A 27,721-nucleotide genomic window follows, 5' to 3' on the forward strand; every position below is an offset into this window, starting at 1 on the left:
TTTTAGTACAGCAAGTTTATTGACAAATATCCTTGTGATTACATGCACTGTGAAATAAATTTACTTCCTTTATTATTTAGAAAGGGGAAAAAATGCTAATATAATTACAACCCAGGGGTCACAATCAAGGAAAAATAAATCAAAATGTCAATTTAATTTATTAGAAATATTCAGAATGAAAACCAATCCTCAAAGGTGTAAAATAAATCAATCAACAGCACCTCACGATGTACAGAATTAGAAAAGAAATAGCCATGGTTAAAAGACATCAGAAAATACTTTGCGTAAAAAGTGCCATAGTGTTAAAATTACAAAACATCATTTAGACTTCATGCTTTTTTTTAATCCCACCATGACCACCAACGCTTTCAGAACACAAGTGCTATAATACAGCCCCAAAATTTAAATGAAATTTAAATTAAAGGCTCCACAAGCATTTTGCTTTTTTGTTCTATTAAATATTACAAACGGGTAGTGGCAAGACAAAGGTCATTTCAACTATGAAGGCAAAGGGCAACATACGTGATCAATGCTTTGCTTGGTGGAGTTCCTCAGCGTTCGCGCGAGGAGTTCCTCAGCGTTAGCACGAGGAGTTCAACGATGTTAGAGTGAGGAGTGCCACAGGGTTAGTGTGGAATTCCACAGCGTTAGCGCAAGGAGTTCCACAATGTTAATGTGAGGAGTGCCACAATGTTAGCATGAGTTTTGCAGCGTTAGCGTGAGTAGTTTTACAGTGTTAACATGACAGGTTCCACAGTGTTAGCACGAGCAGTTCCACAGAATTAGCATGAGTGGTTCCGCAATGTTAGCATGAGGAGCCCCTCAGTGTTAGCATGAGGAGTTCCACAATGTTAGCGTGAAGAGTTTTGCAATGTTAGCGTGAAGAGTTTTGCAGCGTTAGCGTGAGGCATTCCACTGGGTTAGTGTGAGTAGCTTTGCAGCGTCACCATGGCGAGTTGCACAGCGTTAGCGCCTAGGAGTTCCTCTGCATCAGTGTGAGGATTTCTGGACTTTAGTTCAAAGATGAACAGCTGCACCTATCTCTGCTCAGATGGGAACTGGTAGAAAGGATTAGTGTACAGGATCATGGAATCAACTAACAGTATTAGTCTTATGCATTTGCAGCCTTCAAAACAGAAGGCACGACAGGAATACAAATCCACAATTTACTACGCAAGTGCATCCCTGGAGGTCCATGGAGACAAGTGTTAAGGAATCTTCTAGATTCAAACACATTACATTTCATTCCTGAGCCCGCAGGAGAAAATCATAGCCACATTGGCGATATTGAAACGAAGCAGGACAAAATTTAATTATATGTGACCACATTACCTCAAACACCACAGTGATTACCTCATAGGTAAAAGAAAACAAAAAGATTCTTTATTTATATAATTATTACGATTGACGATAATGGAATTTAAAACACCTAACGGAAATGTAAATTTTTTTATTTTTTTTTAATGAAAAGTGACCACAGCAATTTTCTCCAAGGCTGACGTGCTCTGTGCCACAGTTGACCCAAACTCAAAGCAATGCTTTGTTTTAAAAATAAAATGTGTAGAGTAGAACTGCCCCAGACCCCCTCAGTAAGAGACTCCCGTGCGAAACCCCTGCTGCTCCTGACGGGTGTGGCTGTGTTTGCAGACGGCTACACAAACAGCAGCCTGTGCAGTTTGAAATAGGTATTAAAGGCAAGGCAAGGCAGGTCAGGATTGGGGGGGGTGGGCATGCCCACCAGGCTGTCCCTTAAATGGGGATATTCCAGTGGACAGTGACCTTTTAACTGCATATAAAACCCAACCCCACCCTGAGGGGTGTAAGCCTGTCCTTGCGGGTCTGCGTTCTCCACAGTTCCCTGATACAGGATGGGCGGAGCCTCTGTGGGTGGGGCCGCGGTGGGCGGAGCATCACTTGCGGCGGCTGAAGATGCTCTTCTTGCCGGAGCTGCGGTCGGCCGTGCTCAGGCCGATCAGCAGCCGCGCCTTCTCGTCCTCCTCCTGCTGTGCCAGGCCGCCGTCCTTCCCCTCCGAGGTCTTGCCCCGCGACTCCGAGCCCGACGCCGGCTTCAGACGCAGCTTTTCCTTAATCATCTGGACCGGGAGAGTCGCACGGAGAGGCGGGGAGAGAGAGAGAGAACGTTAGGCACCTAGCGGTTCAGTTTTGCCACTTTTTAAAAGGTATCGTCTAGGTAGCTAGCTTATTTTACTTTTCGCTATATGAAAAAGGAAAATTCACCGCAATTAGTATTTTACTCATTATGGTTGTAATTAGGGGTGGAATGACACACCCATCCGGAAAAGGAATGGGAACTTGCATGATCCGGATCGATATATATATATATATATATATATATATATATATCGGTTCAAAGGGCAACAATCCGATCATATGGATACAACATGCAAAACCAATGTGTATTGTTATAAGAAGTGGCAAAATATTTAAATGCCCATCTTATGGCTTTCGCTCTCCAGCAACACTGCCAACATCATTATTTACATTTCTGACTCAACCTCATCATCACTCATGCTAGTGCTGTTTTTCATTCTGTCAAACATTACTGTCAATACGTTTTTGCATTTTCAACCTCATTTTGGGTGGATGTGTATGTTGTAACAGGCTTGTTTTAGCTGGGTCAATATACTATATATTTCTTACTATATTGGATTGTATCCTTGCAAAATTTGTGATATTGTCAAATATCAAACTGTTGCCTCAAGAAGCAAAATCTTATTTTAAGGTTCAAACCCCTAGTTGTAATCTAACCAAATATAGCTTGATTTGTTTTTGAAAAATGTATCATGAAATGCATTTTTTGAAAATGATGTTGTGCTCAAAAAAACCTGGTCTTTAATTTGAACATTGTAACAGAATTCCCATAACGCATTTCATCAGTATCTCATAGAGAGACATGGCGGTTTGAGGCTGTGGTGTAATTCCTGTCTGTCGTTAAACTGCAGGAGAAACCCTGTGGTAATAAATATGGGAGCTATAAATAGGCACAGAGTGCGTTACCTGGGCCACCAGCGCTTTGCGGCTGTCCCTCTTCACCGCCATGGCGAAATCCAGCCAGGTCCAGGTGTTATTGTGATACTCCAGACAGGGAAGCACCAGGTTCAGATCCTTCCAGTCCACACTGCTTTTCTCTCCCTACACACACACACATTAGATACACACACACACACACACGTTAGCTACACGCATGGCTGAAGGCTTTGCTGTAATAAGTGGCTGCAGACACCCACCTTGTAACTGACACAGAGGGGAACCTGAGGAATTTTGATGTAGATAAAGGAGTTGTTCATGGCAGCTCTCTCCTTCATCTTATCAATATCATCCACAGGATGCTGGAGAAGAAAAACCTTGTTAAGTTATCAGTTCTGCAATGTAACCATGTAAACAATAGTGTTTCACTGTTACATGGACCAGGACCTCCAGATCCTACAGTTTAGAATAAATGGTCTTTATGTGTATTTATTCTACAGTTTAGAATAACTGATCTTTGTGCACTGACTTGAACATTGATCTGATGCTTGGCGTATTGTGCATTTAGCATTTAGCCTATTTGTCTAACTAGACTAGTTATATGCTTTGTTCTGGAAAGATGGTGAATTTTAGGGGTGGGGGAGGGGGGCAGACACGTGTTCCGGTTCAATTTTTTTTAATCTCTAAAAAAAATACATGCAGAGCAACAGAGCATACTACGCGGCCATTCTGAAACACTGTTTTCTTAAACCATGCGCTCATTCATCTCATATTTGGCAGGTACGTTGTGTGTAGAACTTCCTGTGGAGGGCTGCTGTGGTGTATTTTTGGTGTAGATGAAGAGAACCCCTGTGGAAGGCTGCTATTATTGGATTGTTTTTTAAAATGGGAGGAAGCACACACCTCAGGGGGCTTCCGGAAGGATCTCCTGACCCCTGCTGTTCGGTTTAACCCCTGTGTGACCCCCTTACTAGGACCCAGGGCCCCCATAGAGTCCTCAGAAAGCTGGCGTGGTTTGACCGCTTGTATGCCTGCATATCAGAGAGGGAAGTGAGAGGCTGCATCAATACACACATGCACAGTAGAAAGGTATGAAAGGTATGACCACTGTGTCGTACACACACTAACACAATAAGCGCACAAACAAGGACCATGTCCTACACACATTTACACAATAAGCACACAAACAAGGACCATGTCCAACACACTAACACAATCCGCACACAAACAAGGACCATGTCCTACACACATTTACACAACAAGCACACAAACAAGGACCACATCCTACACACATTTAGACAATAAGCACACAAACATGAAACAGTCACACAATAAGCAGACACAGTTCTACCTGTAGTAACCAGTCTGAATTTGTCCTCTTCATCACCCACTTCCTCTTCCTCTACATTTCTCCCCGGGAAGAAAAATCCCATCATCCTCTTGAAGAACTGGTACATGAGCTGAATGGTGATCGGAACCACGTTCACCTGCAGACGCGAGATGGTGAGACGCCGTTCGTTTTTACACCCACAAGCACACGTCTCTGCTCCGTTAATCAATGCGATTTCCTACCAGCCTTACAGGTTCTAACCATCACGTTCGCACGATCCTCACCTCGAAATGCTCCTTGACAGAAATGCCCCCGACGGGGGGGCGGACCTTGCTGAAGATGCGCAGGGCGAGCTGGCGCACCGACTGGCAGGGGCTCTGGGGCCGCAGCACCACCTGGAGGAGAGCAGCACCGTCAGCTGGGTGTGTACGTGCACTAACACACACACACACACACTAACACACACATACACAAACACACGGGCATAAACTCACACACATAGCCAAGCACACGCACATACACACACACACACACACACACACAAACACACACACTGCTTTGTGCACACAGACACACACACACACACACACACGGAGTGGGTGCTTACACAGCATGTGTCATTCAGGTGATGTGAGACATGCTAGTGAGGAAAACTGATGTTCTCTGGTGAACCACGCCCAGCTCTCGCACTGGCAATGAGCTGAGTGAATCCATTTGAAACAGAAACGGCACACAGACAGTGAATGATGTGGCAATATGCAATGACACTGCGCAGCGGGTCGAGTTTTAACAGTGGGGGGCGGAGCTCCTGAAAACACACATGAGAGTGACAGAGATGGACGCTGGGGTGGCAGGTGTCCCAGAGTGACTACAGGGAGGAGATGCACATCCATGAGCTTCACTGCACAAACATGGTGCCACATGAACTTCAACCATCAGTTACCAATACCGTACAATACCATACATACCCTCACATGCTGCACAAAGAAAACCAAGCACAGAGTTATTCCCTCAGCCAACCACACTGCAGCAGTATGCACTACCCTATACAGTGGTGAGACCTGCGATCCCCTCTGATACTGATGACACACAACGCTCGCTGAAGAGATCTGAAATATCAGCCACTGGCCTGGTGATACTCTATTGTACACAGTCCACGATACCCAGTGACAGTACTATAATAAATCATATGAGGGACAGAAGTGATTTGTGTGTCCTAAAAAAGGACAGGATGTGGTTACTCAGTGACTGAACCACACCGCTGCATAATTACAGGTAATGCATATGAGATACATGCCTAATCCTCACCCCTCTGGATCACATGCTGCTGCTAAACAGCGATAGGGGAGGAAAGCAGGTGGAAGCAGTGAAAGCAGCTGGAAGACAGGCTTCCTCACGCTCATTGCAATTCCTCTCTCTTCCACAAGGGGGCATCTGACATTTCTGCACGTCATTACATCAGCATCTACCTTCGCACTTTCATTCAAACTACGAGCCAGTTACCTGGAAAATATGGCTGGCGTGTAATGTTCACTTTATTTCACTTTATATTATTTTATTTAAAAAACAGGCTAATATTAGTTTGATTTACTTCTGATATAGAAGACTACCTGCTATGAACAGGATTAGATAAGGCACTGAAAGGGGGTCCAGCAAACCAAAGGGCCAGATATACTAAAGGACTGCACTACACAAACACCTGAACAATACCAACAAGGCCTGAAATATAACACAGAATTCACAAAGCACTTCCTTATTTCAAAGCTGCAATTAACCACCTTACTCTACTGGTAGTGGCAGTACAGCTTTACCATTGACACATAGGTAACTTTCTTTATGCATAGAGATTTTGGGGATAGAGAACACTGTGTAAACTCTAATAAGCTGTTGTCAGCAAAATTAGTGACTAACTTAAAGTAACATGGAGTTATGCCATTAGCTACAGCAAATGACCCTAAAACAGTGATCAAATGAGACAAGCTCAGCCACTTCTATGGCGTGCAATGCTGAACAAATGTTCTCTTTTTTATGTCTCTCATGGCACTGAGAATGATAATGTGCATGTTCATTTATTGCACTGCAGTGAGTGTACACTGTGTACCTTATAGACTTGTAGTGAGTGCACACTGTGTACCTTATAGGCTGTAGTGAGTGCACACTGTGTACCTTATAGACTGCAGTGAGTGCACACTGTGTACCTTATAGACTGTAGTGAGTGCACACTGGGTACCTTATAGACTGTAGTGAATGTAGATTGTGTATATTATAGACTCTAGGGAGTGTAGACTGCATACCTTATAAGCTGCATTGGGAAGCAGGTTATTCATGGTGAACCAGCCAAGCTCTAAGAGATGCTCTGCAGTGTCATCAGACTTGTTTAGCTGTAGGAAGGGGGGAAAGATAGAGGAGGGAGTGAGGGAGAGAGAGAGAGTAAACAAGTTTAGACTCTTTCATTCATATTTTACTCTTGGAGTACAATCCCCAAGTCAAATCTCAAAAAAAAAAAAAAAAGATGAGTGAGTGGGGAGATGAGTGATAAACTAGGAGAGATGAGTGATAAACTAGGAGAGAGGAGTGATAAACTAGGAGAGAGGAGTGATAAACAAGGAGAGACGAGTGATAAACTAGGAGAGAGGAGTGATAAACCAGGGGAGAGATTAGTGATAAACTAGGAGAGAGGAGTGATAAACCAGGAGAGAGGAACACAGACGCTCACCTTGCTGTACATGAATCTCTGTAGCTCCAGCTCTGCGATACCCAGCTGGCCGTCCTCCTCCGTCAGGCACCAGCGCGCTTGGGCGAAGTAAATCTCTGTGCGCCGCACCACGCTCACGTCTTCCGGAGGCTTCCGCAGCTCCAGCTTATTGGCCCGCTGCAGCTGGAAGTCCTTAAAACACCTGAGCAGACGGGGCGGAGAGCGTGAGTGTGAAAAAGGAGGGGAGTGTTGCACAGACAGGGAGAGTGTGGAAGTGTCCAAGTTATTTTCGTTAGCCTTGTGTAGCCACCCTGATGAAAATTCAGCTTGGATCCAAATGAACTTTGGTGCGGGGAAACCTATGTACAATACATGGTGTGTAGGCAGGCATTCCTCATATTTATCAAACATAGAACAGGAAGCACAGAACATGGAGCAGATGTGATCAGGTGTGAGGAGGAGTGATGGTATCAGCACCTGATTAGAATGTTGAGCTCTTCGCTCTTCATCTGCATGTCGGTCTTCTCCTGGTTGAGCTGGTTCTGCAGCTTCAGGTTAATGTCCATCAGCTCGTCCCCTCTCACGTCCTCAGACTGGGACTGGGAACATGGGAGACACGTTAAGAATGAATGCAGGCCAGGGGAGAGGCTGTGGGAAGGGATTTAGGAGGCTGCAAGATGAATTTGGGAGGCAGTGGAAGGGGTCTGGGAAGCTGCTGGGAGGGGTTATGGGATGCTGTGGTAGGGGTTACTGGAGGATGAGGGCAGCGTTATTGGAGGATATGGGAGGGGTTATGGGAGGCTGTGGGAATGGTTATGGGATGCTGTGGGAGGGGTCAGGGAGCCTCACTCTCATGTTGGAGTAGATCTGTTTCTCCAGGCGGCGGATCTGGGCCACGTGCTGCCTGACGGCCTCCTGCAGGTGCAGGATACTGCCGCGCTGCTCCTCCGGGTTGCTGGAGATCTCCAGCTGAAAGCGCACGCGCTGCTTCTTCTCACTGTGCTCCTGAGGAACAGGACCCGGCATGAGAGCAAAGCCAAGCCAGCTTCAACTAATCAAGGTTCAGCTTCAGCCAATCAAGGCTTATTCTGTCTACAGTCTAGTGCACATGATCACACCAGGCCCCATCTGCTTCTACTGTACATCCAGGTGAATTGATGTGGGAAGAAAACACTTCCTGTTCTCAGTGGGAAGTGTGCCTGGACCTAAGGGGGTGCATTATTCACATCCAGTGATATGATGCGATTGAGCAGCAGTGTGGATGTGAGCGAACGGCAGGCGAGGATCTGAGTGAGCAGCAGTGTGGATGTGAGCGAACAGCAGGTGAGGATCTGAGTGAGCAGCAGTGTGGATGTGAGTGAGCAGGGCTCTGACCTTGCGCTTGGGCTCCACGTGCAGCAGTAGGTTGTTGACGATATCCAGGATCATGGCGTACTGCACGGGGTTGGTGGAGATCTCCAGGTCGTGGTGAATGAGGGTGAAAGTATCCACAGCACCTACAAAGAGAGTGAGATAGGAAAGAGAGGTGAGGTCAAACACAAATACGTTTCAGTACAAGTGTACACAAACAATCACTTAGGCTGCCAACTGCAGCTTAAATCTCTGGTACATGTGCTGCTTTATACAGTTTACATATACCTTTAATCACATGCTTGTTCAGTGAAAATGTTTTTGGCACATTTGGAACTACTTAACTCTAAATAATATGTGGAGGAAAGTTTTTAAGGGACAAAAACTCAAAAGCAAATGCAAACTGAAGAAACAGAATACAATAAAATAATTAATTTCTTTTAATGCCCCAAATGGAACTGAAATTTAGCATGACAGTTTATATTAGATGTGCTGCTGTTCCAGTGGAGCAGACGGAAGCAGCGGGGGTGGGGGGTGGTGGGAAGCTGACCGGCCTGTTTCTTCAGCAGGTCCTCCTTCTCGTGGCTGTTGCGCAGGTCGGGGGGTTTGATCTGGGTGGCCAGCTCCGGGTCGATGTCGTGGCTGTAGCCGATGTAGTACATGCGACAGCTGCAGCGGGAGATGATTCTCTGCACCTGCTGCGTCTCCTGCACCTGCGACGGCTGGTTCCAGTCTGGGGTGAGGAGGGAACCACACGGCGTTCAGCTCGACGTCCCGCCGACCTCACGCTAAAGATACTGCTTATGGTCCTCACTCATGGCGGTGTTTAAGAAAGTGTGTAAGAGATGCTGTTTAGGTTCCTTACTGATAAATGTGTTAGAAAAGTATGTAAGATATACTGTTTATGGTCCTTACTGATGGCTGTGTTTAAGAGATACTGTTTATGGTCCTTACTCATGGCTGTGTGTAAGAGGTACTGTTTAGGTTCTTTACCTATGGCTGTGTTAGAAAAGTGTGTAGGAAATATTGTTTACGGTCCTTACTGATGGTGTTAGAAAAGTATGTAAGAGATACTGCTAAGAGTCGTTACATATGGCCGTGTTTAAGAAAGAGTGTGAGAGATCCCATTTACAGTGCTTATTTATGGTACTTATGGTGTCTGGGGCGGTAGGTGGGGTCGTGGCAGTGGATGTGTTAGTGTGAATGTGGTAGTGGATGTGTCAGTGAGAGTGTGGTAGTGGATGTGTCAGTATGAGTGTGGTAGTGGATGTGTCAGTATGAGTGTGGTAGTGGATGTGTCAGTATGAGTGTGGTAGTGGATGTGTCAGTGAGAGTGTGGTAGTGGATGTGTCAGTGAGAGTGTGGTAGTGGATGTGTCAGTATGAGTGTGGTAGTGGATGTGTCAGTATGAGTGTGGTAGTGGATGTGTCAGTATGAGTGTGGTAGTGGATGTGTCTGTGAGAGTGTGGTAGTGGATGTGTCAGTATGAGTGTGGTAGTGGATGTGTCAGTATGAGTGTGGTAGTGGATGTGTCAGTGAGAGTGTGGTAGTGGATGTGTCAGTATGAGTGTGGCAGTGGATGTGTCAGTATGAGTGTGGCAGTGGATGTGTCAGTATGAGTGTGGCAGTGGGTGTGGTAGTGCGTACCTGTGGTGGTGCTGACCATGCCGCCCACAGCCTGTCCGCTCTCCATCAGCTCCAGCACCGAGTCCAGGTGACGCTCCCGGTGCTCCTCAATGTTCTTCACCTGAGGGCACGAACAAGACCAACACATTGGAGTAAAGACAGCCCCATTACCCCAACAGCCAGACCTCTCACACACCAGCAGCCCTAGTACTCCTGATCCTTTTCACACATGGTCTCAAATGTTGGTACACAGGTTCTTCTCCAAGAAACACATTTGCCTCCAGTGCCGGAGGTTGTGAATTTTTGTGAATTGAAAAATGGCACAATAATCTAATGAATTTACAGTATTTTCTAGTAATATGCAGATTAGGTTTAGTAGTGGTAAATTATTGGAATATGGTTAAGCATGTAAAGTGCAACACATTCAAACACACAACATATTCAAACACAGTAATTAATTACTTCATCACTACTCAGCTGTTCCTCCACAGCCTGTGGTGTAGGCCATTCAGTGACTGACCACCACTGAGTACCAAATGCCAAAGACCAGGGTTTGAGCCCAATCTGTACCTTTTCTAACTCTGGCATAAACACACTATTTACAGTTAATAACAGCTATAAACATATCTACGAAAGGTCTTTATTGAGGGCATATTTAACCTATTTTCCCTTGCTCGGCCCCCTTTGTCACTACGCGCAGCTATATTAATTCTGATTATGATTATTCTAATAACTGAGCACTAAAGCCCACCTCCAGCCACAGCTGCCAGTCTTCCTGCTCAGAGGGGTTGGGCTCCATGGTGGCGAAGTACTGCATGCCGTCCAGCAGGCAGGTCCAGGTGGTCTTCTGCTTGAGGGTGTCGCTGTACCAGGCTGGGTGGTGCTCACACTGCAGTAACTGGGCCTTGGCTGCAGACACCAGCACGCAGCCGGCCGTCTCTGTGCCCCGAAGCATCATCTGGGAGCAGACGGGTCAGCGTGCTTACTGACACATACTGACACGCACACGCGAGCACAGGGAGCACACGGGTCAGCGTGGTTACTGACACATACTGACACACACACACGAGCACAGGGAGCACACACGCGGACACACACACACGCTCACATGCTTTCTCTCTCTCTCTCACACACACACACACAGACCGTTGGACACACTGGGTAGGAGAACAGCAGCTGGAACAGGACACACACCTGGCAGTTGACGAGCTCGATGAACCAGTTGCGGTTGTAAATGTCATCGGTCTGGCACGCTGCGATGCCACACAGCTGGTCACTCACTCCAGAGTCCTCCTCAGAGAACACCACAAACTTATCCGTCTCCTCTATCAGCTTCTGAAGCATAGACGGGCCTGCAGAGAGAGAGGGGGAGAGGGAGAGAGCCGAGGGCGGGGGGGTGGGTGAGGGGGGCATAAAGATGGAGGGATAAAGAGGAGGAGGGGGGAGAAAGAGAAAGGGGGAGGGAGTTCGAGAAAGAGAGCTTTACTGTACATCCTGATACCTAACCTAGGGCACTGTGTTTGGACAAGGTTTGAGGGACTTGGGGGAGAGTGTTCTGGTTCAACATGGAATCAGGTCCACCTAAATCTGTGGAAAAAGCATGCATGCATGTTTGCATTTGATTAACTGTTATCTGCACAACCTTCAAATTATCAGGATCATATACAAGATAGAAGCTGTAATTTTGAAAAGTCTCTGCCTTACACTTCCTGATTACTGAGAGACAGCCAAGCAGGAGAAAAGGAATACACCTATATGTGTGTGTGTATGCCTGTGTGTATTGAGTGTGTGTGTGTGAGTGTGTGTGAGCGTGTGTGCGTGAGCTTGTGTGTTCATGTGCGTTAGCATATGTGTGTGCAGAGGGATGGCGTCTCCACCTTCGGTGTGGTTCCTCTCCGGGCGGCTGGTGCTGGGGGTGACGGGGGTGGAGGGCGCCGTGGTGGGGGAGTAGCTGGAGAGGGAGCGCTTCAGCTTCTTGGCCTGGATCTGCGTGTCGATCCTCAGGCCCTTCAGCGCCTCGGTGGACAGGTTCCTCTTGAGCACGGCCGCCTTCTTGTAGCCGTCGTACAGGCCGAAGGCGATGTTGCGGTTGGTGGTGGTCCACGAGGCCCGCAGGTCCACCAGGCACAGCTTGTGGGTGTAGAAGGCGTTCCCCTCCTCCTTCAGATTCACCTCCTGTCAACACAGCACTGCCTCAACACCACTGACCCGTCTGCAGATGGCCAACCCGCGCAATACCAACCCCGCCAGCGAACCGCCATCTGTGTGGCCATGTGACTGACTCAGTTATGCAGTCAAAGTGGGGGAAGAGCGGGTTGCTTTGCCAGTGATTCAGAGGTGTAAACCTTACAGAAGGAGTAGAGAGCAGGCTGTTATAGCCACTATATGAATTTAATATGAACATGAATTATATGAATATAATATGAATTTGACTTTATATTTACTTTTTCTCCTCTCTCATCATTTTTTCCCTAAAAAATGCACAAGTTGTTGCAAGATGCAATCTGCATAAACACTGGAAGGCCCCGTGTTCGCCCCGGATTGGTTCGCGTGTTCTCTCACGGCGTACCCTACCTCCTCCATGCGGTTGCTCTGCCGCTGGTAGCTCAGAGAGGACAGGCTGAGCAGGTGCGTCTTCTTCACCTGGGCGTTGATCTGGTGGTCGGCCGTCTCGTCCCAGGTGGAGGCCATGAGGTGCACTGTGACCAGCGACAGCTCGCTCACCATCTGCGTCACGTTCCACTCCGAGATCAGCCTCCTCATCACCGTGCCAGCTGATTGGACAGGGAAACAGAGAAGGTGAGACACTGAGCACTCTGATTGGACAGACACAGAAAGGGTGACAAACTGAGCACTCTGATTGAAAAGAGACAAAGGGAGACCATGAGAACTCTGATTGGATAGGAACACAGAGGGTGATACACTGAGAGCTCTAATTGAACGGGGACAAAGAGAGAGTGACACAACGAGTGCTCTGATTGGACATTGACAGAGAGGGTGACAGTAAACACTCTGATTGGACAGTGACACAGAGAAAAGGTGCCACTGAATACTCTGGACTTGGCAGTTTGCATCTGGCAGGTCTCTCTCACCCTGTGGAATAAGTCTCTGTGCTCCCCTGGTGAAGACATGCCCTTTGCTGCACTCCACCTGGATTCCTCTCTGCTGGGCAAAAGAGGCCCAGTAGTGCACCTGTGTTGGAGGAGCAGAGATATCAAACAGGATATGACATCAGCATTTGAGACTGAAATCACAGCTGTTCATAGTAACAGGATATAGGGTAGAGGACACGGGAGACCAAACCTGTTCCTGGCTGCAGGGTCCGCTGTTTTTCACTGTTACTCAACACTTAATTGATCAATTAAAGCAGCTGATTACACAGCTAACTCACCTAACTGGTATCTTGGTTCTGAACTAGCTGCTGATTTGAAAGTGAAAACAAATCAAGCAGATATTGCAGCTCTTCAAGATCAGCACTGGGGAGCATGGCGTAGGGCTGGGAGTGGCTGCAGCTTCACTGGTGTGTGTGTGTGGGGGGGGGGGGGGTCAGGTGGTAGGTGTAAGGGTGGGTGTGGGAGGTGGGTGGGTGTAGGGGTGGGTGTGGCAGGAGGGTGGGTGTAGGGGTGGGTGTGGCAGGTGGTGGGTGTAAGGGTGGGTGTGGGAGGTGGGTGGGTGGGTGTAGGGATGGGTGTGGCAGGACGGTGGGTGTAGGGGTGGGTGTGGCAGGTGGTGGGTGTAAGGGTGGGTGTGGGAGGTGAGTGGGTGTAGGGGTGGGTGTGGCAGGAGGGTGGGTGTAGGGGTGAGTGGCGTGGATCAGGGCAGGACAGGCGAGGCTCACCTGCAGCTGTGGAAAGGCCGCTGTGTAGGACATCTGCTTGTAGTGCTGGCCCAGCTTCTTGCGGATGGGCCGGAGGCTGTGGAAGAGCTTGCCCCTGCAGATGGGCCGGGACACGCCGGTCCAGGTGGCCCAGAAGTTCTGCATCCAGCGCAGTGTGCTGCTGTAGAGCAGGATCTTGGGCTGGCACGGTTCTGAGGAGATGACACACATGCATCCACACACACGCACACACACAACATATACAAAATGTTCTTTTACCAACTGCAGATGAGAACATACAGAGCACAAAACTGTAATATCCTGTTTTGTAAGATAAAGCTGCTAAGACTGAAACTATTTTTTTCTGATGACGTAGATGGTGATGTTCCCACCTTTCAAAATTCATTGTCGAAGACAGTGAACATAGCCATTTTGGTGCTTCCCTGCCTCAAACCCCCATAGTTCATTGCACAATCTTTGTCTAAGAAATATGTGGTTTCTCTGGAAGTATCAAAATACCATTTTTGGTCTTGGAAATGTGTTGTATTTTAGTCAGCCTGTATCAGGACGCGAGTGTTTACACCGCACCTCTCTCCTGCTCCCGATGCTGGTTGAGGTCCATGGTGATTGACAGGTTGAGGTTCTCAGAGCGGAAGGCCCTGTACGAGTCGTGCGGCTGGCCGGAGGTCACGTCCGCCACGTTCTCCGCACAGCACAGCGTCACGGCGTGATGGTCGTGGGGGTTGCCATGACACAACCACTGCAGGTCAAGGGTCATGCACAGGTTTGGGAGGTGAAGAAAGCAGATATCGTCATACCTGAAAGAGTCAGACAAAAACCTGATATACAGACTGAAAGAGAAGTAAATCTGTATGCAAACGGAGTCAAACATACAGACTGAGTCACATACTAAGTATTCACACAGACTCAGACTGCATCTGTATACAGACTGAGCCAGACATACATCTGTATATAGACTTAGCTAGACAAATACCTGTACACCTGTACACAGAAGTCAATGCTGTGCAGTGGTTAAAAAAAACCACTTCTGCATCCAGAAGTTCAACTCAGATAAATCATTAAAATCTATTCACATGTAACATTTCATTGTTATTATTTCAGTCATCACATTTTGCCGTAAAATACCGTGTGCCACAAAAACAAAGCAAGCGCTGAACAGCTCTGAGAGGAAGCCCTCTCTGAATGAGAGCAGTCGGCACGTACTTGGAGGCTGTTCTGACGTTGACGTCCATGTCTCCCTTGAAGACAAACTGTCCCGGGTTCCAGGCGAAGTTGAGCTTGTTCCACTCCCAGTGCATGTTCTCTGTGGTGTTATAAGGGTCCTGTAGGGAGAATCCCAAACTGTCAAATCCCAGTGGCTGTACCTGGATCGGCGCAGGTGTGAATAAAGGCAGGTAGATACCTCGGTGGCCAGCTGGTGCAGGTTGGCCTGCTCGATGTCCATAACCCAGCAGCCGTGGAGGAGCAGCCGGCTCTTATCCCACCAAGCCAGCGGGGGGGAGGGGTCAGCCGTGGGCTTCGTTAGCAAGTCCACCACCTGACCAATCAGAGTCCAGGCAGGGTCCCAGCATGGTCCCCACACAATTGTGTACAGGGAAATATTCGCTGTGCAAGGAGGGAAAAAAAATATGTTAGCTCATATAGAATGACTAAAATTCTTACTCACACACATAACAAATTTGAACAGGGTCAATCAAATCTGAGTGTTAGGATAAACAAACACTCCAGTGCCTGCGGGGACATCGTAACTCACAGTGGAAGTTGTAGTAGAATTTCAGCGGGGGCATGTTCCTGTGGACCGTGACGTCCCCCCAAGGCTGTCCCAGGTGGACGACCTGCTTCCGCCGGCCGCGGGACTGCCCGTCCTGCTCCGTCCCGATCAGGCGTCCCGACAGCTCCCAGTCCCTAATCTCAAACAGATACCGGGGGTAGTCCCGGATCCTCACTGGCCCGAGAGAGAAGAGAGCAGGCGTTAGGGTTGGAGCCCAAATGCAGGCGGGGCTTGTGGGAAACTTTTATTTCCTTTCATTTCTACAGTTTGCCTGTCATTTTTATGGCTATAACTGAATTACACAAAAGCCGTGCAGCTCAGCCTTTATTTCAGATGATAAAAGCTGAAGTTCAAATAGAAGTATTCAATGACCAAAAATCATAGGGTAAACTTACCCAGTTTATTACCGCGTTACAAAAGTAATTCACCTGCCATTGTAACTGCTTGTGATCTGGATGTCTAATAAAAGGGGCACGACAAACCCCCTCTGCAGTGACATCACGAGCCAGGCGGAAGCGGACTCACCCAGGAAGGCGCCGAGCTTGAAGCGGACGGCCCGGCCCCACTGGATGACCAGCGGCAGGCCGTCGCGGGGGAAGGGGCTGACCCCGTCGATGTCGCGCAGCTGCTCCCGGACGCGCTCGGGCCCGTGCAGCGACGCGTCGGCCAGCACGGCCAGCTCCAGGTCCGACACGGTCCAGGTGAGCAGGGACTTGCGCATGGGCGTGTTGGCGTAGAGGCGGCGCGACCGCTGGATGTAGATCTCGATGTGCTTGCGCTCCAGCGACGTGTAGAGCTCCTCGATCTTGCGGGCGGGCAGCAGCTCGCCGTGCTGCTTGCGCAGGTCGGCCACCTTCCGGTCCAGCAGCTGCAGCCGCTTGGCGCTCTCCTTGCTCTCGTCCTTCATCAGCTCGTAGTTGTCGCGCAGCTTGATCTCGAACACGTCGTCCAGGAACACCCAGGAGAACTGGCTGATGCGGAAGAGCAGGTCCGGGGGCAGCGGCGGCGCTGCGGGCGCCGGGCCGGCGCCGCCCCCGTGCAGGCTCTTGAGCCACTTCTGCACGTTGATGGCCTGGTCGAAGGTGTTGGAGAAGTTGTACTGGTAGGGGAACTCGATGGAGAGGCAGGGGATGGTGAAGACCCAGGCGCGGTTGTGCGGCGTGCCCAGGGAGGGGAAGTGGCTGCGGAAGGCGGTGGTCTCGTCGGCCCAGGGCAGCGCCTGCACCTCGGCGTCGCGGAAGGAGAAGATGTCGTTGCCGTCGAAGTTGAGGACGAGGTGCGGGGCCTGGAGCCGCGTGCTCCCGCCGTGGCGGGACAGCGTCAGCGCCTCCGCCCGCAGGAGGATGTAGTTCTGCTCCGACACGAACGCCCTCAGCGCCACGCCCCCCAGCTCCACGCCCAGGTTCAGCACCCTGCCCTGGGCCGCCGCCGCCGCCGCGGTCGCCGTGGGGATGGCCGGCTCCGGCTCCGCCTCCTGCTCTTGGGCCAGCCCCAGGGCGCAGGCCAGTGTTCTCCAGCAGGCCCGGGTCTCTGTGATGTGCTGGTACAGGAACATGTGGTCCGCTGGGGTCCACTGCACCCCCACCTCCTCCTCACAGCGGACCTGCACAGGGAGCCCGGGAGAGAGACACCTCACACCCGCTCTGTTAGGGAAAGATCCTATAACCATGCTCTCCCACTGGGAGCATGCTGCTTTCCCATGGAATGGAAAGTGCACAGTCAAGACTCAGCTGCAAAAAAGTGGAAATGTGCACACTGTGGAAATTCACTTTAAGTTTCATTTTTATAAATGAGATGGGCTATTGGCCATGATCGAATCTGAATTACTGTAGCAAAGAAATGACCATAGGCAGTTCCAAAAGGTGCATGAGCTGTTGCCTAATAATGATTATAATAGTAATATTTGTGGAGCACTATTCTTACATGGTGCACAAAACTCTTGACACAATAAAAGTATGGAGAGGAAATGAGGAAATAAAACAGAATAAAGAAACTGAATAAAACAGCAGCATGATGAACAGCCACAGTAAGCAATGGTTAAGCATTCAGAGACCTAAGCCAGCAGGATACTGGATCTGAACCCAAAGCCGTGAGCTCATATGATGCAACATTCTGAGTATGAAACCCTGAACAGTAGTGCACTCCGTGCACACCAGTAAGGGGGGGGGGGGGGGGGCAGTACCTCCAGCCCCCAGGCGGTGGCGTGGTAGCTGATGGCGAGAGAGGCCAGGCTGAGGACGGGGTTGGCGGACTGCGCGGCGGGGCAGCAGGGCTCCATGGCGTCCGTCAGAGCCTTCACCACGGACAGCGAGACGCCCTGAAACGAGACGCTGGAGCTGTCCGGCATACCCAGCGTCTCCACGGCGTCCACCCGCAAGGACAGCGCGCCTGCAGGGCCGCAGAGGGGGGGCAGAGGGGGGGTGGGTGGGAGGGGAGGGGGGGGTCAGGAAACGGGGCTCGGAGGAACGCCGAAAAGCAGCCGGAGCGCAGCTCACCTGCCACGTTCGAGAGTGTGAACACGTTGACGTCCTCCAGCCCGAGCTCCAGCTTGAACAGGACCGAGTGCTGGCCGCAGGAGGAGGGGGAAACCGCCTCGCTGGCCGAGGGGGGCGGCAGGAGGACGTCCGGACCACTCACGGCGTTCCTGCCGTCCTGGGTGAAGAGGGACACCAGCCGGGACAGGCAGAGGGCGCAGGTCTCCGAAATCTCCACCTGCATGCCCTGCAGCTTGGACTCTACGTGGAGGCTCTCAGTGGAGAGGGAGGAATCCAGCTGGGTGCGGTTACAGCTCCCCTGAGAGAGAGGACACAGCCTGGAGCTAATGCAGCTGGTCTGGGCTCAACAGAACTATCCACAAGCAGCAGACAGAGGGGAAAATCACAGGCAGCAGACAGAGGAGAAAATCACACGCAGCAGACAGAGGAGAAAATCACAAGCAGCAGACAGAGGAGAAAATCACACGCAGCAGACAGAGGAGAAAATCACAGGCAGCAGACAGAGGAGAAAATCACAAGCAGCAGACAGAGGAGAAAATCACAAGCAGCAGACAGAGGAGAAAATCACAAGCAGCAGACAGAGGAGAAAATCACAAGCAGCAGACAGAGGAGAAAATCACAGGCAGCAGACAGAGGAGAAAATCACAGGCAGCAGACAGAGGAGAAAATCACAGGCAGCAGACAGAGGAGAAAATCACAGGCAGCAGACAGAGGAGAAAATCACAGGCAGCAGACAGAGGAGAAAATCACAGGCAGCAGACAGAGGAGAAATATTCTGCTTTATTTATAATTCCCATCAGTCAAGTGCAACAGGCGCTGAAAACTAATAAAGACTGGAAGGCTTTCAGGAGAAATAGTGTTCAGTGTGAACCAACAAGCTTTATAAAGTCTGCTAATAGCTACTCCTGGGTACATAGCTAGTGAAAAGGACCCACTCAACACACTTTATGGAAACAGTCATATAATCTGACTGATATTTTAATGTGAACTTGTGTTCCCGCAGCTTTGATCTGAAGGGCCGTGCCTTGGCTTTGTGCGGAGGGTAATATCAGCAGCTGAGCTGGGATTAAGAGCCGCCCACACCTTGGCTGCTGCTGTAGGGCGGCGTACCTGCAGGGTGAGGGAGTTCAGGGTCAGGGCCTCGCCCCACACGTGCTTGTCGGGGGGGTGCGGCGCTTGCTGAATGTGGGATCCCTGTCCCACACGCCACCAGCAGTGCTCCAGCGACAGAGAGGCGCGCTGGTGCAGGCTCTGGCACCCCACACTCCCCGCCTCCACGGGGAAGTCCATCAGGTGCTGCAGTTCTGTGGGACACACGCACACACAGGCACACGCACACACACGCACACACGCATGCACACACATGGGACTGGATTAGTGTATAAAACTTCTGACTCTGACATCCAACAGTGATAATATTACTCTGGTTTCTGGTGTTGAAAAAATGTATCTTGTTCAAAGTATGTTTAAAGTTCCATTTAAAGTTCCATTGCAAGACCATATACGAGTGTGTGACTCATGATACAAACATTCATTGTCCCATAGAAAGTAACTGACCTAATCTAATCTTAACAGGCAGGGTTTATTTGCAAAGCCACATATCTATTGTTAGACTTGCCTTCTCTTTACTTCGTCTTGCAGTACAAAACTGCAGAACAACCCTGACTACAAAACTCCATGATGCTCATACACGAACGCACCTGGTTTCAAAAACCCCATAGTATATGAAAGACATTCATTCTCTGTAGCTGCTCGTACCTGTGCGTTCTGTAAGAGCTGCTCGTACCTGTGCTCTCTGTAAGAGCTGCTCGTCCCTGTGCACTCTTGGTAAGAGCAGCTCGTACCTGTGCGCTCTGGAAGAGCTGCTCGTACCTGCGCTCTCTGTAAGAGCTGCTCGTACCTGTGCGCTCTGGAAGAGCTGCTCGTACCTGTGCGTTCTGTAAGAGCTGCTCGTACCTGTGCTCTCTGTAAGAGCTGCTCGTCCCTGTGCACTCTTGGTAAGAGCAGCTCGTACCTGTGCGCTCTGGAAGAGCTGCTCGTACCTGCGCTCTCTGTAAGAGCTGCTCGTACCTGTGCGCTCTGGAAGAGCTGCTCGTACCTGTGCTCTCTGTAAGAGCTGCTCGCACCTGTGCGCTCTGGAAGAGCTGCTCGTACCTGTGCGCTCTGGAAGAGCTGCTCGTACCTGTGCGCTTGGTAAAAGCTGCTCGTACCTGCGCTCTCTGTAAGAGCTGCTCGTACCTGTGCTCTCGGTAAAAGCTGCTCGTACCTGCGCTAGCTGAAATGAAGCCCACGGCGAAGGGGGGCGTGTCTCCCAGCTGCACAGACACGTTGACGTTGGACACGGAAGAGCTGATAATTACTGGAGCTTCCAGCTGAGGGAAACGCCTACAAGACAGAAGAACATGAGAGCATTAAACACACACACACACACACATACACACACACACTCACCACACAGACAAAACCATACTCACCGCACACACATACACTATGACATGAAAAGCACAGTGTCGCATTAATTTCTCATTCAGTTTTAAACACTTCATTCATATCGTTCATATATTCATTTAGAGTAAATATGATCATACGTCTTTCTTGGAGTGGCCTTCCTGTGAAATAACTGTTTCCATGGGAACAGATCTAGCCAGTGGGAAAATTCCTGGTGACGGTAGTGGATAATGCAAGTGTTCACTGTAAGCGACCCCGAGATGTCCACTGATGCCACCTGAGGAAAAGAGGAAGAAGAAAAGAAAACAAGAGTAAAGCAAAGATCAACCACACGGGCTTGATCATTATACTGAGGTTATCTACTGAACTGGACATCAGGTAGCACCCCTGGTGCTGGAGAGCCACAGGGTCTGCTGGATTTTCTTTTAGAAGTAATTAGTGACCCAGAAAACCAGGTGAGGTGTTAAACTGCTAACATCTGCTTTATTTGGTAAATGACGTGCTGAGTAACAATGAAAACTAGCAGACCCTGCGGCTATCCACCACCAGGGATGAGGACCCCAGCAGACCCTGCGGCTCTCCGACACCAGGGCTGGGGGCCCCAGCAGACCCTGCAGCTCTCCTGCACCAGGGCTGAGGGCCCCAGCAGACCCTGCAGCTCTCCTGCACCAGGGCTGAGGACCCCAGCAGACCCTGCGGCTCTCCAGTGCCAGGGCTGGGGGCCCCAGCAGACCTGCGGCTCTCCAGTGCCAGGGCTGGGGGCCCTGCTTTGAATACCTCACCTGCAGGACGGTCCTGAGAGAGTTGAGGCAGAGGATCCTCTGTCGGCTCTGAGACAGGAGCAATCCGTCTGTGGGGAGAATACACACCTGAACACACCTGTGTGTGGAGCACTGGTAACTACGGTTGGGTATCCAGAACCGGTTCTGAGCGGGAACCCATTCAAAATATCCAAGAAACGGAAATTCATTAAGAAACATGAGTTTTGGAATTTGCTTACTGAATCCTGAAAGCATATTTTCAGTCACATTCGCAAAACTGGTGAGATGCATTGAGCATTAAAGAAGTCCATAAAATTCACATGATTCACATCATCTCCAGTTTATTCCCAGAGAGCTCCCCTGATAGGGAGACTCCATTATTATTATTAACCAGGATTTGATAAGAACTGGATTCAGAAAGCGATCATGTTGATTCTGATTACATTACATACTGCAGAAGCACACAGCATTACAGGACCTGCAGGACACTCTCTCATGTTCACCCAGGTCCCCCACTCACCCTCCAGCTGCAGCTCCAGGCTGCAGTGAGGGAAGCGCAGTTCGGGGGTGAAGCTCTTCAGGGGAAGCTGCTCGTCTTCACGCCCGTACCCCACCTTCAGAGACTTGAGCGTCCAGTTCAAGTGCCTGCAACGCAGAAGAGCATGTTCCCTCAGCCTGCTGTTAAAAGATACACTGCAAAATCCTGTGGCAAGAGTTTCAGGAGGAGAAACGAGGAAGCGTTTCAGAGCGCGAGAACGAGAGGTTACCGCTTACCGCTTTTGGCTGTGCATGGACAGGGTGATGTTGGTGTTGTCGAACTCGACGCTCATCTGCTGAGGAATGAGCTGATGGAGCCGTTCTATGGTCTCTGTCTGCAGGTACGCCTCTCCGCTGTCTGAGTGAAGATTAGCAGAGCGACAGTCAGAAACTCCGCTGACACTGTAAATATGCAGCCTTTACAAGGTGGTGCTTAGAGCCTGTGTGTGTGTGTGTGTGTGTGTGTGTATGTGTGTGTGCATGCACGTGTGCGCTCACCTGTGCCTGCACGTGTGCGCATGCATGTGTGTTTGCATGAGCTCACCTGTACCTGTGTGTGTGTGCGTGTCCGTGCGCGCGCATGTGTGTGCATGTGCTCACCTGTACCTGTGTGTGTGTGTGTGTGTGTGTGTGTGCGCATGTGTGTGCATGAGCTCACCTGTGCCTGTGTGAGTGTGTGTGTCCTGTGGAGGACGGGCAGGCAGGGGCAGTGTGCTGAGGAACAGGCCTTCGTGCATCTCTGCCAGCAGAGTGCGGACGCAGAGCCCAAAGCGGCCAGGCCGCAGGTCTGGAACACTCACGTCCCCCGAGAGAGTCAGGGACAGGGACACCTCCGCCAGACACGTGTCCTGCTGTTACACACACCCCACAGACTTCAGTACCCAGACACTGACCCTGCTGTTACACACACCCCTGAGACTTCAGTACCCAGACACTGACCCTGCTGTTACACACACCCCTGAGGCTTTACTACTGACAGACACTGATCCTGCTGTTACACACACCCCTGAAACTTCAGCAGTCCCTGTTCATCAGTGAAAGGTCGTTATATTTTTTCACACATTCCATGGTGAGCCCAGTCATATTAAACTGGATAAGATTCCTAGGTGAGTCATGTTGTGTTGAATGACACAAGAGGATGAGGGCACTCAGTCTGCTACTTACCAGTCGGCTGCTCTTCAGAACTTTGCTGCTCAGCTGTCCCACAGAGAACTCCCATGCTACCCTGCAGCAATAAGGAAGTAAAGCTCAGTACTGCACAGCACGGTGACGTCATACACTCCTCAATCAATCTACACCTCTCCCACATCAATCTACACCCTCTGCACATTAATTTATGCCCGCGAACATCAATCTCCACATTCAGGCAGAGGCTCAGTCTCACCACAAAACATCAATTGGTCACAGTTTTGAAATGGATTTTTAAAAATCAGACTGCAGTCACTTCTGAGCGTCAGAGAGAGCAAATAAAGACTGTAATCACTTCTTGCTGTGATGGTTGAGCAGCAGGGTGATCCCTGTGGTAGTCATGTGCCATAGAGACTCAGGCAGTGCCAGGTTCAGCACCATCACGTTTATGGAGTTGATGTGAACAGACATCTGTTAGGGAAGAAAAAGCAAACCTCATACATTGTACCAGCCTGGAGCACACCTTATAGACTACACCTGCCTGGAACACACCTTATATGCTGCACCAACATGGAACACACTTTATAGACTACACCTGCGGAGAACACTCCTTATACACTGCATCTGCATGGAACACATCTTATACACTGCACCTACCTGGAGCACACCTTATTCATTGTACCTGCCTCAAAAGGTAAGCTAGTTTGCAGTTAAATGAATTGTGTTTTCTTGCTTTAGATCACCACCCCCCCCCCCCCCATGCCCCTATGCCAACCAATGTAAAGCCAGCAGCTCATCAGAAACTTTAGTAAGTACATAAAACACCCTTTATCCGCTGCTCTCTGCACCTGAGACAGGAAACACAGCACCGCTGGGCTGGCTGGCAGCTTCCTCAAGTCTCCACCGTGATCCCGGGGCACTTGGGGCCTCAAGGGCTCCTGCAGATCCACTCGAACCCGAGTCTCTCCCACGCACAGTGCAAGGTAACGACTGAAAAAATGACACAAATGACAAAGCCTACACCAACATCTGCACATGGTATAAAATGAGCCAACTTCTTTGACAACTTCAAGCAGAGAAAATGTCCATCTCTTGCTTAAGCTTACAAAATATACATCCATCTGCAATTATCTATCAATTGTCTATCTGTACAGCACTCACATTTTAGAAGCATTTGCTCCTGAAATTTGATGTGTGCTAATTGGAAAAATAATTTAGGTGCACATCTACTAACTGGGATGATCTTGCTAACCTCAGATGGGGAAACACTCATCTTTTAAAGTGGACAGAAAGAAAAGATTATACTACAAAATGGTTCTCCACTGTATTAAAAGAATGAAAAACAAATATATGTGAAATTAATTGTTTAAATGCATGGGGAACACAGCAACCATCTTCAATGAAATGTCAACGTAACTAATGAATGGGAATTTTAAAAAAGTTTGGGACAATTTTAACAGTTTGAGTTATTCATGAATACTATAAATGGGTGCCCTACAAACTTAAAACTTCTGCTGACAGGGACCTCAAGAGACATTGTACAAACAGAACAGACACTTGAAGGACATACGTAAGTGTTATACTGTACATCGGGAAAACTGGGTTCTGTTCTAAGATCTTTTTTCATACTCACGGCAAATCCTGATTGAACAACTTGCTTGAGATCCATATCCGATCAATCTCCTACACCACCAAGAAAACAACATGAAGGGTTATTTAAAACTCCCAGTGCAGTAAAAGAGTAGTTAAAAATATTTTTAAAAGACACACAAACAATACATTTTCATGGCACTGAACTGACATGATGTTGAGTTTACTAGACATGAACTGCTCAATTACTTTCTAAACAGAAAGAATAAATTAATGATTTGGATAAGTAATATATTATCATTAGAATTATTTATTACCCAGCATTGGACACACGCAAACAAGGGCTGAGCTTGGGATAATTATAGCCTAATATTTGATTAGAGGAGTACTTGGATTGCACACACATTACTGTGTGTCTTGGAACTGAAATGCATTTAGAGATCCCACTCTTTCTTCAAACTCATAAAGCTTATAAAGTGCTCACACCAATGGTTTGCCTCAGATCGGCAACCAGTTGCGTGCGTGTGGCACAGTTCCACCTCAGGAGCCTTCAGTTAGCTTTTAAGGCGTCAGTTCACTTAGTCAGCAAGAAGGCAAATGAGGTCCAAATTTCACACTAACAGCGAAAAGGTGTGTAAGCTGAGCCCTAGACGACACAAACCAGGTGTGCCACATGACCAGAACTACTGAGGCTTGTCAGAAATTATAAATAAATGATTCCTTATATTGCTGAATCAGAGTCGGATTAAACTGTGAGGTACTGTATCGCTGACTGTCACTCACCAGGGTATGCTGGGGCTGGAACTGGACACTGATTCCTCTGACTGTGAAGAAACCCACTGATCGGATCCTCAGTTCAGCATTCAAGTTGTTGTGGAAGAACCGCACAGCCAGACTACATACAAACCATCTTACAACGAGCAGGAAAAAAAAGTACACGTTGAATTGTGTGCAGGTACCTGGTGTAACAGTTGATGAGGTATCACACTTAATGAAAAAGACATGGGAGTACATGCATAGGCTGGAAATGATTGCATAAAGAAGGCGCCATTTCGTCATTATCAGCAAAGAGTTTGTGCCAAGTGTGAACAGCCCTCATGTCTTAATGGCCTGTGCTTACATTCTGATAGTTAGCACTGTCAATCAGCCATTCCTGCGACTTAATCTTCTTCAGAACATGGGACATTTAGTCTTCATGGCATGCATAGCTATTTCCGTCATAATGTGGCTTATGAAGGTAAATAATCCCTCTAAACATGAAATGCCCCTGACTAAGACAAATTAACATCTAGCTAAAAGTCTGGCATTGCAGTTGTGGTTGGATCAAAAAAGTGGGTTCCCAGGACCGAGGTTGAAAACTATAGATGTCATGTTCAGCGCAGTGAGACCGGATTCTTACCTGAACAGGATAAGCGATAAAATACCGAAGAGCAAAAGCGCCAGCAAGGCGATGAGCAGAGGTGACATTCTGGTCCTGTGCAGTGCCTGAGCTCGAACGCAATGGATAGCGAGATATCTATATCACAACGCTAACGTTAGCTAGCTGTCATTTCGTGTTGTTCATAAATGTTCATTAGCGCTACATAACGAACGTTATCCCCAGACAAAGCTATCTGTGATATAGCAACAGGTGTCCATTCACGATTGCAAATACTGTTCAATAAACATTGCAGCCTTTCAGAAAATGTTCCACCGAATCTACACCGTGTACAATTCATACATTACACTTCCTATCAAATATCACTTAACATGTGCTAGTTACCAAAGATACTGCGAATTATCTTTTGCCACTATTGCAGAAACACCCATTGAAAAAGAGGTAACGTTAACGTTACAAACAATCACTAATTGCTTCTACTTGGCAAACAAGTAGAAGCTAGCTGACAAGCTCAGCTCCCGCAACGTTTTAACCAACGTTACGTGGCTTTCGCAACTTGTTAGTGAGACAGCTACGTTAGGCTAAGTAGCTACCTAGTCTTGTTGAATTGACATTACATTGCATGCTACTTCGTTATATCTAAGTTCAGCGATCGAGATATACCTAGGATCGTAGAACAAGATAAAATAACGGTGGCTAGATAAACAACCAAATGCAGACAATAGCATTGATTTGTTGCTTGGTTGCCTCAGTTAACAAGGTAATGTTTTTTGCTAAGTTAGCTAACATTAGCTAGGTGATACATAAATACAAACGTTTAAATATAATCATTACTGGCTACATTCAATACTAGGCTGATCAGCAGATGACATACCTAAGGTTGCCAACAAACCACTCATCCGGTCAAGCCAGCTGCTAACTCGCTAGCTGGTAAGCTAACTCAGGCACAGAACCAATGTTACGCCTGTGTTCTGTGCTAGCTAGCTAACATTAGCTGCACAATGCTGGTCTCAAGTCAGCCAACGTACATGCAAGCTAGGCTTCAGAAACGAGTTAGCTGCTAGCCAAAATGCGTACATCCGCCAGCGTGATTTTGACAGATTTTGTGTATATGCAAGTTAATTTAGCTAGGTCTGAGGCTAGCCAATGTAGTCAAGCCCATCGCGTAGTTACCTTACGTGAGTCCTACTAACTGGTATTCTAAGTTACTGCACTGGCACATTCTTAGTAAGCCCTTTTGAGGAAAAACATCCCCTTTTCGGTGCTCCCGTCCAGCGGGGTCTCCTAATCCGTGTGCTTAAAGGTATTTCCCCCCACAAACACAATTAACAGTGAAGAATTCAAGACGGCTAATTAGCCATGTAGTTAGCTAGCAGCTAGCGAAAGAAAGTAGCATCAACTATGTCCGACTGTTGTGTCGCTACAGACACGACCACTGAAAACTTTCCCGGAGTTCAAGCCTAGACCACAGTGAAGGAACACAACCTTCTGTACCCAATGGTGCCAGGATAGTTAGCTGCCTAAATTACATGCATTTGTTGAAACCTTTACAACTGGTTACTAGCTTGCAATCTGTATCGGTTACTTTACATACAGCGCCTTGAAAATACATCATGAATCATCAAGCTGAACATTATGCCAGTATTTTTTAGCCAATCCATTGTAGTTTCATCCTTTTGCTTTGGGTCATTGTCCTAATGAAATGTGAATTTGCATTCAGACATCTGCTGTTTTTACACTTCAACAGTCAGACACTGCTGTTTTTACACTTCATCTTAAGTGAAGT

General features: G+C 48.5%; 1 protein-coding gene across 8 annotated transcripts; it reads right to left on the reverse strand.

Moving 5' to 3' along the window:
* On the reverse strand, positions 1–27,394 carry LOC118209603 (protein KIAA0100-like). 8 transcript variants are annotated; one of them, XM_035385069.1, is made up of 41 exons: positions 27,109–27,388; positions 25,957–26,042; positions 25,341–25,467; positions 24,601–24,650; positions 23,816–23,957; positions 23,323–23,438; positions 23,004–23,064; positions 22,498–22,690; positions 22,077–22,197; positions 21,823–21,947; positions 21,324–21,391; positions 20,682–20,818; positions 20,360–20,478; positions 19,204–19,397; positions 18,094–18,391; positions 17,781–17,986; positions 16,124–17,201; positions 15,581–15,772; positions 15,230–15,432; positions 15,031–15,149; positions 14,395–14,624; positions 13,828–14,018; positions 13,082–13,181; positions 12,564–12,763; positions 11,867–12,164; positions 11,184–11,341; positions 10,741–10,947; positions 10,011–10,110; positions 8,914–9,096; positions 8,388–8,509; positions 7,863–8,018; positions 7,491–7,612; positions 7,035–7,215; positions 6,613–6,699; positions 5,287–5,295; positions 4,603–4,713; positions 4,340–4,475; positions 3,892–4,019; positions 3,249–3,350; positions 3,019–3,153; positions 1–2,093 (listed from the first exon to the last, which is right to left on the reverse strand). In XM_035385069.1, the coding sequence occupies exons 2-41, from the start codon at positions 26,022–26,024 to the stop codon at positions 1,911–1,913; spliced, it is 6,756 nt and encodes a 2,251-aa protein (XP_035240960.1). In that variant the 5' UTR covers positions 26,025–26,042; positions 27,109–27,388; the 3' UTR covers positions 1–1,910. The 8 variants fall into 8 exon arrangements, with proteins under 8 accessions (XP_035240960.1, XP_035240961.1, XP_035240958.1 ...); XM_035385070.1 differs by having other exon boundaries at positions 25,957–26,047; XM_035385067.1 differs by having other exon boundaries at positions 25,957–26,073.
* Between the last annotated feature and the right edge of the window lie 327 nt (positions 27,395–27,721).

Source organism: Anguilla anguilla, chromosome 12 (assembly GCF_013347855.1).
Source record: "Anguilla anguilla isolate fAngAng1 chromosome 12, fAngAng1.pri, whole genome shotgun sequence".
Classification (NCBI taxonomy): Eukaryota; Metazoa; Chordata; class Actinopteri; order Anguilliformes; family Anguillidae; genus Anguilla; species Anguilla anguilla.

Bases quoted from the DNA above. Each gene is read 5' to 3' on its own strand.
- LOC118209603 (XM_035385063.1), bottom strand. From the start codon at position 26,834: ATGAGTGGTTTGTTGGCAACCTTAG. The intron at 23,065-23,322 runs GTGATTACAGTC...TTATTGCTGCAG, and splicing joins CTCAACCATCACAGCAAGAA to GGTAGCATGGGAGTTCTCTG. The intron at 21,392-21,822 runs GTGAGTGGGGGA...TTCTCCCCACAG, and splicing joins CCTGGAGCTGCAGCTGGAGG to ACGGATTGCTCCTGTCTCAG.